The sequence below is a fragment of the Electrophorus electricus genome, chromosome 5 (genome assembly GCF_041902795.1).
Source record: "Electrophorus electricus isolate QZ-2024a chromosome 5, ASM4190279v1, whole genome shotgun sequence".
NCBI classification, from domain to species: Eukaryota; Metazoa; Chordata; class Actinopteri; order Gymnotiformes; family Gymnotidae; genus Electrophorus; species Electrophorus electricus.
Genome location: NC_137501.1, coordinates 31,090,675 through 31,109,665, shown reverse-complemented (window position 1 = coordinate 31,109,665; position 18,991 = coordinate 31,090,675). Strand labels below are relative to the sequence as shown.

The 18,991-nt window shown below is 47.8% G+C and overlaps 1 protein-coding gene and 1 long non-coding RNA gene across 2 annotated transcripts in view; one reads left to right on the top strand and one right to left on the bottom strand.

Moving 5' to 3' along the window:
• Positions 1–2,261, bottom strand: part of LOC145657923 (uncharacterized) — a 10,632-nt gene extending 8,371 nt beyond the window's left edge. Inside the window, exon 1 of the long non-coding RNA XR_014123874.1 lies at positions 2,015–2,261. This is a non-coding gene — a long non-coding RNA (uncharacterized LOC145657923). The remainder of the gene's footprint in view (positions 1–2,014) is intronic.
• Positions 2,262–4,686: 2,425 nt separating this feature from the next.
• Positions 4,687–18,875, top strand: hgfac (HGF activator). Its single transcript, XM_027029826.3, has 15 exons — positions 4,687–4,918; positions 5,035–5,346; positions 5,570–5,609; positions 5,854–5,947; positions 6,768–6,841; positions 7,950–8,087; positions 9,114–9,245; positions 9,509–9,619; positions 9,732–9,906; positions 10,447–10,544; positions 14,324–14,576; positions 15,052–15,191; positions 15,851–15,991; positions 18,374–18,516; positions 18,622–18,875. The coding sequence occupies exons 2-15, from the start codon at positions 5,239–5,241 to the stop codon at positions 18,802–18,804; spliced, it is 1,830 nt and encodes a 609-aa protein (XP_026885627.3). The 5' UTR covers positions 4,687–4,918; positions 5,035–5,238; the 3' UTR covers positions 18,805–18,875.
• Positions 18,876–18,991: the final 116 nt, after the last annotated feature.

Here is an 18,991-nt window from a genome sequence, read left to right as displayed (position 1 = left end):
TCACCAGACGTCTCTCGAAGTCTGGACCGCGTGGGGGGGGGGAGCCGGGCGCGTGCAGATATGCTGCGTGTTCGGGGGTTTCACGGAGTCCGTGAAACCGTGACTCAACTTCCACCACATCGTTTCCGAGTTTTCTGTTCGCCTCGGCGTTGTCGCCCAGTTGGCGGCGCGCTCGCATTCCCAGTACAGCGCTCACGGAAGGTGTGCGGGTTACGGGTATGTGTGTCAGCACTACACGCCGTTGTGAGCCGTCATGAGTCACCTGGCCAAGCTGGAGCCGCCAGCCACCTCCCATTCTGCAAACACGAGCCAGGCTCGCTCGTTCAGCCCTCGAGCCCGACGCCTGATTTCCACACCTTTGTCATTTTTGAGTACCCTTCCCACGCGCTTCATTGGAAACGCCTACCATGGGCTACACATGAATCTGAATCATCAGATTAAAATCAGACAAGAAGCATTTTACGTGCAGTAAATCTAGCAGGGGATGCTTCATATGCAGTTAGAGAAAATAGAACAGCCTGGTGTTTTCTTTGTTCGTATTCTGTCATGTTTCCATAAGTCGAAATGTAGCGGTTTCGAAACGGATATTAGCAAAACACAGTTTTGACCAAATCTTTCACTGCAACGTTGTGTAGTGACAACTAAACCTCACAGGGTATCTTATATAGGACCATATAAATCACAGTACCGGACAGATAATGTTTAGTAGTTTAGAAAATGAATTTTAATGCCAAACAGTAACCAGTACATAAAATGTATTTCATGAAACGGCATGCCACATGCCCAGACCAGAGTCCGCGCGCCCACCGGGCATGGCCCACATGCCCTAATGACCGGTCCGCCACTGCATGTGGCCCGAATAGGCATAAGAGTAAAATCCGCACGAGGCATGACCTGCAGGGACCTGCAACCCGTGCCTGCAGGTGCGCAGGTTGTTCACTTCTGAAATAGCGCTTACGCGTCACGCGGTTATCAGTAATCAGTAACCAGTGGTGATTTTGCTTGCTCCGGTTATTTGTGTCGCGCCCCCCGCGTTTGTCCTTCCTACAGCTTCAGCGGACCGCCGGACTTTTGCCGCCCACGACCGAAGCGGATTGTACACGCGAGACTCGGTGGCGTTTTGGCAGTGCGGGAGCAGAATATGATTCAGCACCGCGCTGAGTCAAACCGAACCTCAAGCTCAGCGCGATCGGTGACGGCAGCCCAGGCGGGCTTCCAACTCCACACATGTGGCACTGATAAACGCTCCCGGGACGACACGTGCGTTTACTACGAGTCAGCGCGAGAGGGCAAGTCCCGGTAACGTTGGCCAGTAAATGAACTAAACCCGAAAGCCCACGTGCCGGTTCCACGGGTGCGTGTCTCTCCAGCACGATAACTGTGTAGACGTGTTTAAACGCCCCAATCCTCGTACTGTGACTCTGCCTCGTTAAAGTCGGCAACAAATACGCTCGATTTTATTACTGAAAGCGAATTCAATTTACATGATTAAAAAATCCATAAAGCAATGATCGGTGGCGGGTTAAACGTAAACGTGACCTACATTTTAGAGGAATTCAGTAGTTCTGCATACAGCACTGCAGTCTCCTCCAAAACCTAATATACGTGCAGCTGTTATTGACATTCACCACAGAAGACGGAAATGAATCCAGTATTTTTACTGCTTTCTTTTGAAGATAAGGCGATAAACTACGTCTCATTCTCTCTCCCACTCTGAATGTGGAGGGTTTCTGTCTTTCGCTAATTTTGCCCCATGCGACAACTTCCGTTCTGAAAGTTTTGTAAGAAGCTCGCTCACTGCCCGCTTTATTCGACATGTCTCGTGCCTTGGTGACATGAGCAGTTTCAGACACGAGTCAGCGTTGGAGGCACGCGCTAGCTCGTTCATAAAGGTGAGCGTGTCAGCACAGCAGTTACACGGGCACGGCGGAGCCCCGGGGACGCGCGCGTCCTCGCTGTTAGTAACGGCGTGAGACCATATTTGTGGTATCAACAGAAAATTGCCTTACCTTACCTCAAATAGCCAGTCCAACTTTGATTGTACGTCTATATCCTTCCTAATCGATTCGCGGAAGAAAAAAAAATGTCCCCTTCTCACTCACTCTCACTTTCTCACTCACTGTCACACTCAGTCTCACTCTCACTTTCTCTCACTCACTCTCACACTCAGTCTCACTCACTCTCACTCTTACACATACTCTCACTCTCACTCACTCTCACACACATACTCTCACTCTCACTTTTTCTCTCACTCACTCTCACACTCAGTCTCACTCTCTCTCTCTCATCCTGTGTGTTCCTTGGAACAGGGTCTTCACCTGGGGAGTCTCGCGTTATCAGATCTCCTCTCGTGTGAAGGCATGTTCATTTTCGATGTCTCACGGTTGCCAGGAACACTTTAAGTTGATTTTTCCCCAATAACTGACTCTATAATTGATACTCCACAAGCATTTTGGAATTTATATCGGGGAGTTTCCTCTGAGGCTGGAACAGATGTAGGGGAAACCCGCGTTTAAAGGATGATTTCATGTGAAGACACGTACCACACTAGTCCCTAGTTCTCATCAGAAACACTCGGACACTCCGACGAGTCTGCGTCCCGGGAAACGGGAAAGTCACCGTGGGATATTACACACGAGACAGGTATGTCTGCGCGGTGTTCTGAATAAACTCGCAAGACCTGTATCAAATTAAGTCACGTGTTAACATGGGTAAACAACCCATTTATTTTTTACTGTGCAGGGACGCGTTACTAAAAAGAGCCCCAGTCTGACTCGGTGTGGAATCCGTGTAGTTCCTTTATTCGTCACACGGCGACAGTAAAACACCGCGGTTTAACGCGTTGGAGGTTCCAGAGTTGGGAAGGCTGTGGGCGCTAACTGGAAAGCGGAATTCTTACTTTGAGACATTAATCGGGACGCACGATAAATACAGGCCGGGAATTTGTTGTAGTTTCTTTGGAAATTCAACATTAGCAGAGCAGGTCAGGGTCAAAAGAGGCTATGCATAAAACACAAGCCCACGCAGGTTTCAGGGGGCTAGTGTACGTGTTGGGCACTAGTTCATCAGGCGTCTGTATTCGGGGGGGGGGGGGGCTGAAATGTGGCATGTATGAAAATTGGGGGACCAGAAGAGAACCTGTTATGCAACAGCACTGTGCAGTCACGTGTGCTTCTGTATAACTTCAATGTAGATGTTATTCAACTTATCCTTCATCCAGAGCCCTCTGTGTTCAAATAACATCACAGTTTATGTCCCGAACATTTCGCATCGGCAGTGTCTACTAAACAGTTAGGAATCTCATTCAATGACGTGAACTGTGAGCGTGTGTGGAGGACAGCGTCTCTTGGTGAGTCTTCGGGGAGGGGTTGAGCTGTGACTAGGCCTATGAACGGGACCGTTCGTGCACTACAGCAGGCCACCACTAGAGGGGGACAATGTCCTACCGCCTGAACTGGAGAAATGACGCGATCAGCAACCGAACGATCTTGTTAGCTCGTTTCACTCGTCAGCTACCTCCACTCCCCACAGCATCTCGAGACACGTCCATGTCTGTCACACGTGCTCAGTGTGAGCCTGGTCTCATCTGTGAAGAGGATGGGGCGTTACTGGTGGACCTGCCAGTTCTGGTGTTCTCTGGCGATCACCATTCGAGTTGCACGGTGCTGGGCTGCGAACCCAGTAGAGGATGTGGGGTCTGTTTCTCCCAGTTTGGTCAGAAACATTCATACCAGTAGCCACACTGGAGGTCATTTTGTAGGGTTCTGGCAGTGTTCCTCCTGTTCTACCTCACACCACGGAGGAGATACTGGTCCTGAAGCTGGGTTGATGCCCTTCACTGTCCTCCTCTCCTTGTGCAATGGCCTGTGATCTGGTATCTCCTCTGTGCTCTAGAGACCGTGCTGGTCTCCCCTCCGTGCTCTAGAGACCATGCTGGGAGACAGAGCAAAGCTTGTTGTGACCTGCCATGTGGACTACCTGTGTAACCTGATCAGATTTCTTTGTCTTCTCAGTCCCAAAAATACTATTTAATGGCAAAAAAAAAGCAACGAAATGCAACAAATTATGGATTTGAATGTCATGCATAATACCTGCAGTAGCACATTTGATAGGTACATCCATCACACATAACCCGGCATATCAGACTTGATAGGCATGTTTTTACATACACTCAACCTTTTTGGAAAAAGCAGTGACATTTAACATATTAAAATACGGATCATAACACATATTTAACTCCATTTAACTCTTACCACTGAGCTAACTGCGACTGATACTCCTGTGCGATTTCTCCACTCTAGCGACCATTGTAACACGCTTGCAGGTAACAGAGACCCTGCGCATAGTCGCGCCAAACTCAACGAGACCAGCACAACCACAACGCGCCGTTTGATCTCCTCTAATTATGACAAAACGTTTCTTCTCCGGCTTGTTTCGGCAGAAAAGAACATCACAGGTGGGAGATGAGCGCCCTGTGCAGTGGCACATAAACACATGTGTTTAGAGCAGCTTCTCGGAAACGTACTAACACTGGAAGCCTTTGGCCCCGCGTCCCCGGCACCTTGAGGGTCGTGCTGGAGTCTTGCGTAACAGCACGGGCTCTCCAAACAGACCGACGCGCGCTTCGCCGGATCGCTCCGGCGGTTCACGCGGAGCGTAGCGGCGCGCGGCACACTCCGGGACAGCGTGCGTGTCGCGCACTCACCCAGTTTCGGTCCGTGGATGATTCATCATTATATTGACCCTCGTTTTGCCAAGAACATGTTGCGTAACACAGGTCCTCGCGATCATTATCTGTGATCCTGAATCAGTGTTTCCGCTCGTTACGTCTTCAGAGAGCCGGAGGCGAGCACGAGCCACGGAGCTTTCGCTTGAGCACGTGGGAGCTATTCGGGCGTCCGCCAGGTGTGTGCGACAGGTGAGGTGAAACGTGGAAGGGAGGGGTGTGTTGCCACTGACAACGCCTAAACCAAAGCCAAGGCTATATCCCCTCCTCGCGGCTGGAAATATCTACTTGTCCGGATATGCTTACAGCTTTCCTCGCGGTGGGAGCGAGCTTCCACGGCGGAGTTTACGCATGCCTGCGTCCTCGAGGAGCCTTCCAAATGACGCAACTCTCTGACACCACGAGACGTGAGACGTGAGGACTGGATCACGGGCTTATTCCTTGGCGTCGGCAGTGTTTCCGAACAGAAGGAGCTTGTCCTCGACGCCAAGAGGAAACGCTTCAGTCTAGAAATGAACGTCCTCGCGCGCCCGGCGTCCACTGGAAACGTCCTCGCGCCAGGTTTGGTAGTGTGCTTGTCAGTGTTAATTCTGCAGCCCAGCGCGCGCAGTGCAGGGGTGGTAAGTGCGTTTGATGACCTTACAAAACACGAGATGTGCCACTTACATGGAATCCGCAGCCTGTTTACGTTTCTGCTTTAATCTTAAACCGATCAGCATGATTCATCTTTAAAAGTCCCGCTAGGCGGTTTAATCTAGCAGATGCTTATATCACTCAGTTCTTTAGCTTTCGCTTTAAAAGTTGTCTTATCGCGCTCTCTCTGCCCCCCCACCTGGTCTCGAGGCGGTGCTGTCCACGCGGTCGCACAGTGACAGTCAGAAAGGTATGCCATTACCCCCACGCCGTCTGCTGCAGCACGCCTCAGCAAAAACCGACACGGTGCTTACTACTGTAGGTCTCGCACGAGGAACGTGTGAGCCGGTACGGGCTTCGGTTTGTACTGTGAGGTGGTGCAATTGCTGTATTAGGAAACACACAGTTAGTGGATGTGTACTGATGAGTATACTGTTCGCAACACTATGATGTATAAACCTGTGTGTGTGTGTGTGTGTGTTTGTTTGTTTCAGTTCTTACAACAGATGGAAGGGAGTGCAAGTTTCCGTTCAGGCTGGGTGGTACTGTTTATTATCACTGTATCTCAGTCAGCTCAAGCAGAAAATGGTGAGTTTCTACATGTCACAGAAGAGACACACACACGGTCATATTCTCTTACTTTTATGCACATTCATGTGAAATCATTCACACATAAACACACACATACACACTCATCCATATATATATATACACACAGGTATATGCACGCGCACACACACACAGAGTTGCTATGGTATTTGAATGTAAACAAGCACACACTATTCCCTCTCACGATTGCAGGGGTGTGTGTGTGTGTGTACGTTTGTGTACATATGTACGTACACATGTGAGGCATTGGTAGTTCAGTGGTTAAGGTACTCCACTAGTAATCAGCGGGTTGCCAGTTCAAACCTCACCAATCTGCCACTGTTGGACCCTTAACCCACAATTGCTCAAGTTGTGTGTTCAGTCATAACTTCAGTAATTTCTGCAAGTCAAAGGTCAAGGAAATCAAGCAAGGTAAAAGTCTACCTGTGTGTGTGTGTGTGTGTGTGTGTGTGCTGACCTGTGAACAGTTACCCTGTTCTGTGATTCATATGCGTTAGCTTTGCTGGTAATGGTGTCTTAGAGCATGAGCATTAGTTAAGTTGTTCTGGAAACTGAGTAATACCCAGACATCCCAAAGTTATGTGAAAGGAGACTAGAGAGCTGATGTTTGCTGCCAGATGTTGTTGCTACTATTAAATGTTTCTAATTGGAGGTTTTTGTTTACCACTTTAGGGATATTTTAGCAAAGTGGCTGCGTCAGCCAATGGGGTCACACCCTTAACCTCTCCACCCTCTTCCGTTGTTGTGTGTGTGTGTGTGTGTGTGTGTGTGTGTGTGTGTGTGTGTGTGTGTGTCATAGGTGTTCTCTCACACACAACTTCGACCGGGACATGCAGTGGGGTTACTGTGGTCCACGCGCACGCCTCTTCAGTGGTGAGAACAACATTCCACTCCCACAACCATACACACAGTGGGGAGCTGGGATTAGCGTACATCCCTACACACAAGGAGGGAGCTGGGATTAGCGTACTTCTCTACACACAAGGGGGGAGCTGGGATTCACGTACTTCCCTACACACAAGGGCGGAGCTGGGATTAGCATACTTCCCTACACACAGGGGGGGAGCTGGGATTAGCGTACTTCCCTACACACAGGGGGGGAGCTGGGATTAGCGTACTTCCCTACACACGGGGGGGAGCTGGGATTAGCGTACTTCCCTACGCACAGGGGGGGAGCTGGGATTAGCGTACTTCCCTACGCACAAGGGGGGAGCTGGGATTAGCGTACTTCCCTACGCACAAGGGGGGAGCTGGGATTAGCGTACTTCCCTACACACAAGGGGGGAGCTGGGATTAGCGTACTTCCCTACGCACAAGGGGGGAGCTGGGATTAGCGTACTTCCCTACGCACAAGGGGGGAGCTGGGATTAGCGTACTTCCCTACGCACAAGGGGGGAGCTGGGATTAGCGTACTTCCCTACGCACAAGGGGGGAGCTGGGATTAGCGTACTTCCCTACGCACAAGGGGGGAGCTGGGATTAGCGTACTTCCCTACGCACAAGGGGGGAGCTGGGATTAGCGTACTTCCCTACGCACAAGGGGGGAGCTGGGATTAGCGTACTTCCCTACACACAAGGGGGGAGCTGGGATTAGCGTACTTCCCTACACACAGGGGGGGATTAGGCTCTTTATGGCCTGAATTTGTAGGAAGGGGGAGGAGTCTGTGTGTGAATGAGTGATGTGAATAATGTAAGCACCCATCACATGTTTGGGTGAATCAGACATGCTTAACGCATGCAGACATGCCACGTGTGTGTGTGGGTGAGTGTTTGTATAGACTTTACTGTAGATGCACATGAGTACATACGGTGGGACCACAGCACTTGAGCTAATGAAGGTCTGAGGAGTTTGTTTGTTTATGAAGTGATTCACTGCAACTTCCTTTGATGGTCAATGAGAAGTTCCCAGTATACATGAGGAATTCCCAGTATGATGTATGATGAATGGTTTGTTTTTTTGCCCTTGCTGCCCTTCTGTTCAGTGTTCCTCCACAGGCTCAGTGACCAGAGTGTGTGTCAGCCCAACCCCTGTAGGAACGGAGGTGTGTGCGTGGTAACCTACAGGCACATGTTTGAATGCACGTGTCTCACTGCCTTCACAGGACCTGTCTGTGAGCTGGGTGAGTGAACAAACACACATACACATTTAAAATTGCCTTTCTGCCAAAAAAGAATTCTTAAACCTAGGAATCAACACAGTGTTCTTGCATGCGCTCGTGTGTGTTGTGAAAACCAGATTCAGTGATATGGTCCTCTAGACGTAGATTAGAAACAGTCCTGGCTAAAGGCATGCCCCTCATGGCTGTTTTCCACTGAACAACACTCATCTTAATTCTGAGGCTGGCTGAGGGAAAGCAGGCTGTGAAACTCTGGGTTTTCACAAACAAACAGTCAATCCAAAGATTCCCGTCTCCTCTCATCAGTCCGACGACCTTGTTTCACCTTTCACGGTCATCTCTCGGCTCTTTTCTCTCTGGTCATTGGCTCATCCACAGTTCTAATCTGCAGACAGACGTCCAGTTTTAGTTGTTATTGGCGGGGCGATGAAATGACCTGAAGGGACACTCGTAACTCCTTGTAACTGTACCCCAGATGAGTGATTAGTGATCTGTGCATATAGTTTTCATTATAGTGCACACGCATGTGTTAATGTTAACTTGGCATCTCCTTTGAGATTAAGTGTCATTATGTGATGTACTAACAGACTGCTTTAACTGAGATCGGACATGTTTCAGTCGTGATAATTCCAGTTACTGTCGTTAACTAACGTTAAGTAACTGTCTTCTTTCCCGTAGTTTGATTCTGCTGTTGCTGCGTTGTTGTTATTATTATAAGTTGGCCGAAGGTGAGCTGCTATTAAATTGATCTGTAAGATGTAAGTGGAGTGAGTGATGTGTTGGAACAGGCGCTGGATTGTCGCCATGACAGTGCTGCTAACGAGCTCCAGATGTCCCGTGTGTGGGAGAGATGGTGAGGCCACAGGCTTCTCCGCCGCTGTAGTCGCTTTGGTAATTTAGTGGAGGAAAAAAACTGTTCCGATTTTATTCCAGGTCTGCTCTCACTGGTGGAGACCAACTCGGCGCGCGCCCTCCGTGCGGATTCGTGGAGGCATGTCCTCAGTGTCTGTTCTCCCTTGTGATTGGCAGAGAGGTGCTATGAGTCACTGCACATGCGGCATTACGACATTGGGGAGAGTTGGGGAAGGATCCGCATGCGCAACGTCGAGCAGTGCACGTGCGGCAGTGATGGGGTGACGTGCGAGCGCGTGCGCTACAGAGGTACACCTCTACTCACAAGGACCCTTCACACACTTCACTAAACGTGTTATCCTCATGCTGTTCAGAGTTGTAGCATTTGTAATGTTGCCTCATGATCTAGCATTTAAAAAAAATAAATAAAGTTCATTACTTTACATTAAAGTTCTACGTTCTGTGGTGACTATGAATTAGGGTTACAAAACACCACATCTCTGAATTGCTCTTATGACCTACCCAGATACAGCACAATAACACGAAAGCCATAATCTGTTTTGTGTGTGTAGCATGTCTGAGTAATCCCTGTGAGAATGAGGGGACCTGCAGAATAATTGAAATGACAGACAAAGAGGTGTGTTCCTGCAGACCAGGATACAGCGGAGAATACTGCAACATCAGTGAGCGCACACACACACACACACACACACACACACACACACACACTCACACACAGCTCAGCATTTTAAATGCTAAGAGTGTACCTCTTTGTGTATGCCTGTAATGGGTTAGTGTCTGAGGACTGGTGCTATAAGGACTCTGGAGAGCACTACCGCGGCACTGCTAACACTACACTCTCTGGCGCCCCCTGCCTGCCGTGGAATTCTGACCTGCTTTACGACGAGCTCTTTGTGAACACGGTGGATGGCGCATCCTTCAAGGGTCTGGGCGATCACTCCTTCTGCAGGTTACAACACACGGCCACGTTTCAGTGTAGCACGGCTGGAACATATGCAGCACACGAATGCCGGATGTCTTCAGAGACCGGGCTTCTTGTACCTGTGTCTTCCTTAGTAGGAAATTCTGTTCTAAAGTCATCTTGACTTTATACAACATGAACACAGAGTTGGAGAATTTTAACATAACATTGGACAATTTTACCGCAACACAGCGATGAACGATTTTAACACAACATTAATACAGCATTGGACAATTTTAACACATCGTTAACACAGTCCTGAACAGTGTTAACACATCATTACATCGTGTTCGTTCAGGGGACTCACACACGTGAATAAAAAGGACCAGTTAAAAAATTTCCTGTCATCACACTTTAAAGACATAAAGCATCCAGATGTCACTGAAATTTAAGCAAAAATGTTATGATTGAGAATTTTCCAGAACATTCAAGGCAAGTGCTGGTGTTTCACCGTTCTGATTGGGCGTACGATCATGGGCGTGGCTAACTGACTGATGTGGCTTCTGATTGGGTGTGGTTGCCCTGCAGGAACCCTGATGAAGACGAGATGCCATGGTGTTACACAATGAGCGATAGGGCAATTTCCTGGGAATACTGTGGCGTGCCTTTGTGTCCCACAATGCCATGTAAGTCAAACCCCACCAGCCACTGAAGGGTTAAACATGACCTCGGTAAAGTCTACTGGTGGTCATTCTTTTCTGAAGTCAAATATTTGTAAAAGTGGTCATCAAATTCCATTTTAAAGTCCAATTGAAAATGCTGCCAAAACCTGTTTTGTAGTTACACATTATAAACATTATTGATTTATTGATTTTTCAACACAACATTAATTCCATGTCAGCTTGTCAATTAATTTAAATGTATGTTTATTATAATACACACACACACACACACACACACAAACGTCTACAGTTCAAAAGTTCACTATTGGCAAACTTTTCTTATAAAATGCAAAATTGTAATTATACACACGATAAGATGTTGAATATCCTGTGGTAAACTAGGACAGCCCCGCACACTCAGTTCATACTAGAAATCACAACAAGCTCTTCACACGTGTCCCCAGGTTGGCACCTGGCTTGGTCTCTGTGTTTCGCTGAATTAAGTCCAGTAGGCAGAACAGTGAGGTCTGGCCCCCCACCACGCTCTTAGCTCACTCTAACGCCTGTCTCTGCTGGTCTAAACGCCTGTCTCTGTTGGTCTTATATGCTCTTGATACACATGTTCTCTCATCTCAGCCACTAAGTCTGAGTGATTCAACTTTTTCTTTTCAAAAGCTTCATCCACCGCATCCTCAAATGGAATTGTTAACCCTATAAAATAAACTATCCGCTTACTTTGAGTACAACACCATATCTGGCCTCAGTAGAGCTAGAGCAATGCACTATAGGACTTGTAGTTTTTTTTAACTACATCTGCTAGCAATTTCCACTCATGCGCTGCAGTCCATCTACTGATATTTATAACCTGCACTTGCTCTCCAAAACAAGGCCCCTGAGACACACACATGCCTGATTCCGTTACCCAGTATGCTTTAGGGTCCGGCCCCTGCACATGATTACACCTACTCACCGTCCGAGGTTTCGTTGAGTTGGAAGGAGGTCGTAATAGGACTAATGTCTGTTTCCCGCAACTCTTGACAGATGATTCCCTGCTTCTCTGGATTTTCCCAGCGAAGCCACTGGTCTTGTTTTCCCTGCAAAGCTGCTGTTGTGTAAATGTTAATAAAACTAGTAATCATTCACCTTCTCTCTGGCATTTTGTTCTGATGAACAGTTAACATTTAGCTGGCACTTTTATCCAAAGCAACTTACAGCTTAGAGTACAACTTGAGTAATTGAGGGTTAAGGGTCTTGCTCAGGGGCCCCACAGTGGCAACTTGGCAGTGGTGGGGCTTGAACCAGCAACCTTCTGATTACTAGTCCAGTACCTTCCCCACTGAGACACCAACCTTCTGATTACTAGTCCAGTACCTTCCCCACTGAGACACCAACCTTCTGATTACTAGTCCAGTACCTTCCCCACTGAGACACCAACCTTCTGATTACTAGTCCAGTACCTTCCCCACTGAGACACCAACCTTCTGATTACTAGTCCAGTACCTTCCCCACTGAGACACCAACCTTCTGATTACTAGTCCAGTACCTTCCCCACTGAGACACCAACCTTCTGATTACTAGTCCAGTACCTTCCCCACTGAGACACCAACCTTCTGATTACTAGTCCAGTACCTTCCCCACTGAGACACCAACCTTCTGATTACTAGTCCAGTACCTTCCCCACTGAGACACCAACCTTCTGATTACTAGTCCAGTACCTTCCCCACTGAGACAGCAACCTTCTGATTACTAGTCCAGTACCTTCCCCACTGAGACACCAACCTTCTGATTACTAGTCCAGTACCTTCCCCACTGAGACACCAACCTTCTGATTACTAGTCCAGTACCTTCCCCACTGAGACACCAACCTTCTGATTACTAGTCCAGTACCTTCCCCACTGAGACACCAACCTTCTGATTACTAGTCCAGTACCTTCCCCACTGAGACACCAACCTTCTGATTACTAGTCCAGTACCTTCACCACTGAGACACCAACCTTCTGATTACTAGTCCAGTACCTTCCCCACTGAGACACCAACCTTCTGATTACTAGTTGTGCACCACTGAGCCACAACTGCCCTGGATTTGCCCATCCACATCCTTTTGCTCTGGTGTACTATTAGCCAACTGCACCGCCACTCACAGGCCCCACTTTCTCCCTGGTTTTTGTCACTGACCCCTTGGAAGCGTCCTTGGATTCTAACAAACTCGAAATAAAATCTCGAGACTTATCTTAGCACATTTAACTTCCTTAACTAAACTTGTCGGGGGGGGGGTAGTGTTCTAGCTCTCTGCTCATCTGCCGTGCTACTGAAACAACATGGTACCACACACTGGTGTTCTGTGGTGATCGCATACTCATAAACTGTCAGCGGCCCCATAACTAACTCTCTATCCCTTAATGCTGCACTGTACTTGCACTCTTCCCTACCTACACGCTTAACTGACCTCTCCAGTATAGAAGGCTCTGTTCTCTCTCTCCATCCAAACATTTTCCCGCCGGCGATTTCCTTTCACAACTGACAAACTTGTAGACTTGCTAGGATTAACCTTCATCCTTGCCCACTGAGATGCTTGTTTAACTCCCCGAGCAACCGCCGCGTATCTGGGGCACCAGCTGCCATCGTTGTCACGTCATCCACGTTGGCCCTAATTGGACGGAGCTGGGTTCCATTCTACAGGTTCTCTCCACCTACAGTCGATTACAAGCCCTAATTATCATCTCCATCACCCTCATGAATGCCAGCTGTGATGTCAGTCACTACCAGGATGTAACATATATCTACAAAATAAGCCTTAACCAGCCTAGGAATCCTCTGCAGTACCTGGCAGAACTCGGATGCCTTCCATAAGAGATGATTGGTGTTGAGACGAATGAATTTCCCATGTCTAGAAGAACCATGTGCAGATCCCACCCTCTTTGTCTGCTGCTAATCTCCAAACAGCCAGCCAAGCTTGACGTCCCTGCCTCTTGCACTGGTGCATCGATTAACTTATCGACTTTCAGATATGCAGCCAGTCTCTGTGTGATCACACTAAAGAAAATCTTACCCTCCACACTTCTGGGCAGAATTCTAAACCCAAACTGTTCAATACTCACAGCATCCTTCTCTTCTGGTATAAGAATACACGTCGATCGTCTCCACACTTAATCCTTTTCTTCCACACTATGACTGCCATCGTCTGTAATGACATCGGCTCCATTAGACCGTGGTGCAGAACCCTAACTCTGCACGACGCACCACGTCTTGTACTTCAGTCCAGTTGGCTGGGCTGACCTCCACATGCTCCTCCGTGTCACACACACGCGATATATCAGCTGATGGCTCCTCCTCCTTATCCGAATACACGCCACCAAAATGCTCCTCTAATTCATTTATTCCAAATTTGAACCTCCCAGATTTCTCCTTACTAAACATGAAAGGATTCCTACAGAAGGCCTCCTTCTTCGTCCTCCTCCTCATCCCTGCCAACCTACACTTTCAGCTTGTGTTGTAGCGTATCAGCTCTCTCCTCCTCCACTCGCGATCTTAACTCCTGAGTGAGTCCGTCTCTTCATTAGGTTTCGTCCGTTTTTTTTCCTGCGTCCCGCGTTCATAACTAAGCTAGCCTGAGCTGTCCGGTTTCCTATCCGTTGTTCCCGTACCTTTCATGGTCAGTGCTCCGTCGGTCTCCCCTTTCCTCTGAGCTCAGTTCCCAGTCCGCTCTCATCCCCGCCCGTCTGCCTGTACTCTGCTCAGTAGTAACGTGGGTATCCATGTCCTGTGAACTGTGGTCATCACCGTTGCATCTTCCTTCTCTACAGCGAGACATAAATGGGTCTTTCCGCCCCCAACCACGCCACCCTCACCGTCGCTCACCCCTGCCCCTGGTCCTGTGCCCGGGTGCGGTCAGAGACACGCCAAGCGGGTTCCTCGTGCCCGCATCCTGGGTGGGTCGTCTGCACTGCCTGGCTCTCACCCCTGGATGGCAGCACTGTACATCGGAGAGGAGTTCTGTGCAGGCAGCCTCGTCTCCTCATGCTGGATCATATCTGCAGCCCACTGCTTTCTACGCAAGTGTGTGTGTGTGTGTGTGTGTGTGTGTGTGTGTGTGTGTGTGTTGATGTTTATCTAGTTTGACTAGGTGCTCAGAATGCGTGTCTGTGGAGCTAGGTGATTGAGGGCGTGTGGGTGGGGGGTAAACGTGTGTGTTTTTGAATGTGGGAGTGTTTGTGTGTGTGTCAATGTGAGAGTGGGGGGCTATGAATCTGGGAGTGTGTGTGGGGGGGAGTGGATGTGGAATGTGTTTTTTCTGTGTGTGTGTGTGAATGTGGGGATATAGGAGTGGGTGTGTGTAGGTGATTGTGGGAGTGTGTGCGGGGGGGTGGGGGGCGGTAAACGTAGGAGTGTGTGGTTTTGAAAGTGTTTGTGTGTCAGTCTGGGATTTAATCCAGTTTGTTGTGTAACATATAAACCTGATTTTAGTTAACAGCTCACATTACCCATAATCCTCCACCTTCTTTCTTTTTCTGTCCTCTAAATCTCCCCTCAGTCCTCTGAGGTCGAGTGTCCGCGTGGTCCTTGGACAGCACTTTTTCAATGATACGGGTCCCAACACCAGGACGTTTGGTATAGAGGATTATGTCTTCTACCCCCACTACAATCAGTTCAGCCCAACATTCCATGATATCGGTGAGAATGGCCTCTGGTATTGTCACACACACACACACACACCTGTCCTAGAAATCTATTAAAAGGTCAGTTTTGCCAGTTGCGTCTGGCTGGTTATGTCAGGTGGAAGCGTTGTTTTTTCATCCACCCCGAGTCCCAGTCTGCTCTTCAGACAGTCCGTGTGTTTTTCGTGCTGCTGTGGTTTCTGGCGCGGCGCAGTTAGATCAACATTCCACACGCGGTGGTCAGGCTGACAGGGGTTTGGAGCTGCAGCCAAAGCCTGGACTGGCTGCGGGTCCAGGAGGACTGGACTGATAACTTCAGTCTGACATCAGTGACCGTACTGAGGAATAAATGAGGGTAACAGATTGCATGACAGAACCTGTGAGTTATACAGAGACGTTCCACATTGTTACCCAGTGTTGGAACTGTACTTAATGATATAGTTACACTGTGACAGTGATGTTACGGAGTGTTACCACAAATGGTGTTGGATCTGTTAACATCCATGAAATATCATTTTACACCCAGTGCAGCTGCCCACAGTGATTGTAGTGGACATTTATGAATGTATGAGATTCTATTAAAAAATGTGTTTGTGTGTCTGTGTGTGTGTCTGTATATGTGTATTGTTTGTTTGTGTGTGCGCATGTGCGTGCGTGTGCATTTCTGGTTAACAGTTCTAGTGAAGCTGAAGAAAGCTGATGGCCGTTGTGCTCGTAAGGGTCAGTTCATTCGGCCAATATGTCTGCCAGACAGACACGTGATGTTCCCAGACTACACGTGCTGCACCATTACGGGCTGGGGGCATATGCAGGAGAGTAAGTATACACACACACACACACACACACAGACACACACACACACACACACACACAGACAGACACACACACAGATAGACAGACACACAGACAGACACACACAGACACACAGACAGACACACACAGACAGACAGACAGACAGACACACACACAGACAGACAGACACAGACAGACAGACAGACACACACACAGACACAGACACAGACAGACACACACGATCATGCCTTCACATTTTCCTGTGCAGCACTGGGGATCTCTACAGAATTCCGTTTCTGTGTTCACACACGTTATTCAACATGAGTCCTGTGTCCTCTGTCCTCGGGTTCAAAAAGTGCTGCACTTACACACTGACTCTACAGCGCGTCACAGTGATGGTGACGCTGACTCTGCAAGAAAAGCAAAATTTCACTTGTGTTGCAGAGGTGAGGAAATGAACACAGCTGGGGGCAGTTCTGAATTCTTCTTTAAAAACATTCTCAGCAAAGTGGGCTGACTGAAGATCCTTTGGTATGTCACTACTGAAACGTGTTTGAATCCTGAAAACATTCCCCGTCATTGAATCTCCACAAAATGAAGCAAAACATTTGCGAACGTGTCGCGTGATACAGCAGCGCTGGCGGAAAGTAGGAGTCAACACCACCATACGCCTCGAAAGGCAAAAATAAACTCGCTTATGTATGTCAACATCACAGAACAAGGACAGTTGCTGTCATTTTGAATAAGCATGTATTATAATCCTCTGCCAAGTTCTTGCAATATTGAGCAAGGGTGTAATTATTATTTGTCTAAATGCCAGTCGTAACATGCATGAGCTCTGACAGAACTCTTGGAATAAAGAGAAGAGACACAACCTGAGAGAAGAGAGCAACGTGTAAAGGTAATTACCTCATAACAAAGCTGGTGGCAAACTGTGGGTAGAGCATTAGCAATCGCTCATGCTTGGGAAGAACGGCAACTGCCTGAGATCTCTGTGGACATTGATATATAACAGGGTTCCTTTCTGCAGGTTGTATGTGGGAAACATCTAACTAAACATGTACCTTTTGAAGTGGGAATGAAAACTGGGTACTATTCATTTCATTCTTGCTATTAATCAATATGGCTTAAAGTGGCTCCGTTTGTATCCACCACTTCAGATTCTCCTTCCAAATCCAAATCCATATACAGATGAGGCCCTGATTTCATCTAGAAATGAAAAGGCAGTTAAGGAGTGGAGTGATCAATAGTGTAGATCTCAGACTGCTTCCTGCATCTTGGTCCAACCAATCAGGGTGCATCTCAGACACGAGACACTCAAGTACCTTGGTCACCACCTTAGCGTCGCTGGAGAATGGACCCAACAAGAAGTACATCAGTTAATATCCAGACTTGACTGTATTGATGCATAATCTCTATCTGTTGTTATGAAACAACCAGAGAGCCCGCATTTAATTTCCAAATATGCACATCCCACAAAATGTCCTTCGTGTAGGATGGGGGATCTGCTCAAGTAGTGAAGGAAGGCCTCTGTCTTTAATACATACCCAAACAGATGTGTTAAACTTGGAGACTTGGGATTCCCAACTGCAAATGGATTTATACTAGATAGATTCACCTGGTTAGCAATGTTGAACAGTGATAAATAAAAGACCCCCATACACGTGTATCATCATTCAGTATCACACAGAATCTCTACTGATGCCTGTATGAGTGAGGAGGATCTTATTTTCTGCATAAAGCATGTTTACAAATTCTCCCGGTTAAATCAACCCATCATTGTGGCGTCCATACCCCCTACTGTCATTTCTCAACATTTGGAGTCAGTTATCCATGTTCCTAAGGCCTACAGCTCTGTTAAAGGGCTGTATACTGCTACATAGGACGGGCCTGTGGACTCCACAGCAAGATTTATCCCGTCTACATGGGATGGGAAAATCTCTGGCCTCAGACGCTAGTGTTTCAACGCTGAAGTCTTCGTAGGAACTGCAGACACGACGGACATTGTTTCTGTATCTGTGCTTCAGAAGGGAGGTTTCTTTATTGAAACAGCATGTTTCTCACTTATTTTTTTAGGAAAGTCAGACACTTCAAAAATGGTGAAATGTCAACCATTGACTGCCAGTGAAAGTTTAGGCGTGTCAGCTTAAATGTCAGGTGACTGTTCATCTTTGGCAGCCTTAGATGTGTGCACAGACCTGCATCATACAGACTTTGTATTGGAGGATTGTTTAAGGCAAATACCACTGCTGGCAAACTACTGTTCCATCTCAGGCACAGGAAGCGTGCATATTTGGAAGACTAACATCTCATAACAAACTACAGAGTTGTTTATCATATTCAAAGTATTTGTTTACATGTAGTGATTTGTTTACATGTGATTTTTACTGGACGTGTGCAACTCAGAGGGAGACTCGTATTCTCACCTGAGGGAGGGAATGGTCCGGATCGTTCCGTATGAGAAGTGCTCTTCCCCGGATGTGTACGGATCGGAGATGAGGCCGGGAATGATGTGCGCGGGTACCAACACCTGTGTGGACGCTTGTCAGGTCAGACAAAATTCCCCCTGCTTTGATCTCAGAGTTTACTATTCACAGAACACCTTTGCTAAACTAAACGTATTACAGTGGAGCAACGTGTCCGTGTGTGTGTAGGGAGACTCTGGTGGTCCGTTGGCGTGTGTGCGTGAGGGCATCAGTTTCCTGTACGGCATCATTAGCTGGGGTGATGGGTGTGGCCGGACTGGGAAACCGGGTGTCTACACCAAAGTGTCTAAATACGCTGGCTGGATCAACCGCGTCATCAGGCCCAAGGCTGTCCGTGACGCTCCCGTGTGACAGCTCCACCGAGAACGGCTTTGAAAGAACTGTGAATATTTTTATAATTCAATAAATTATACTGAAACCGCTACCTTTGAAGTATTTTCTTAATTTCAATCGATGCTATCATTTAAATAAATGCAATTTTACAAGGAGTGAATGTGCTGTTCAGAGTAAAGCAGTACTGGTACCCATGGCTCAGAAT

Excerpts from the sequence above, each read along its gene's own strand:
- hgfac (XM_027029826.3), top strand. The coding sequence starts at position 5,239 with ATGAACGTCCTCGCGCGCCCGGCGTCCACTGGAAACGTCCTCGCGCCA. Across the intron at positions 5,347-5,569 it reads GCGCGCGCAGTGCAGGGGTG|GCGGTGCTGTCCACGCGGTC; the intron begins GTAAGTGCGTTT and ends CCTGGTCTCGAG. Across the intron at positions 14,577-15,051 it reads GCCCACTGCTTTCTACGCAA|TCCTCTGAGGTCGAGTGTCC; the intron begins GTGTGTGTGTGT and ends ATCTCCCCTCAG.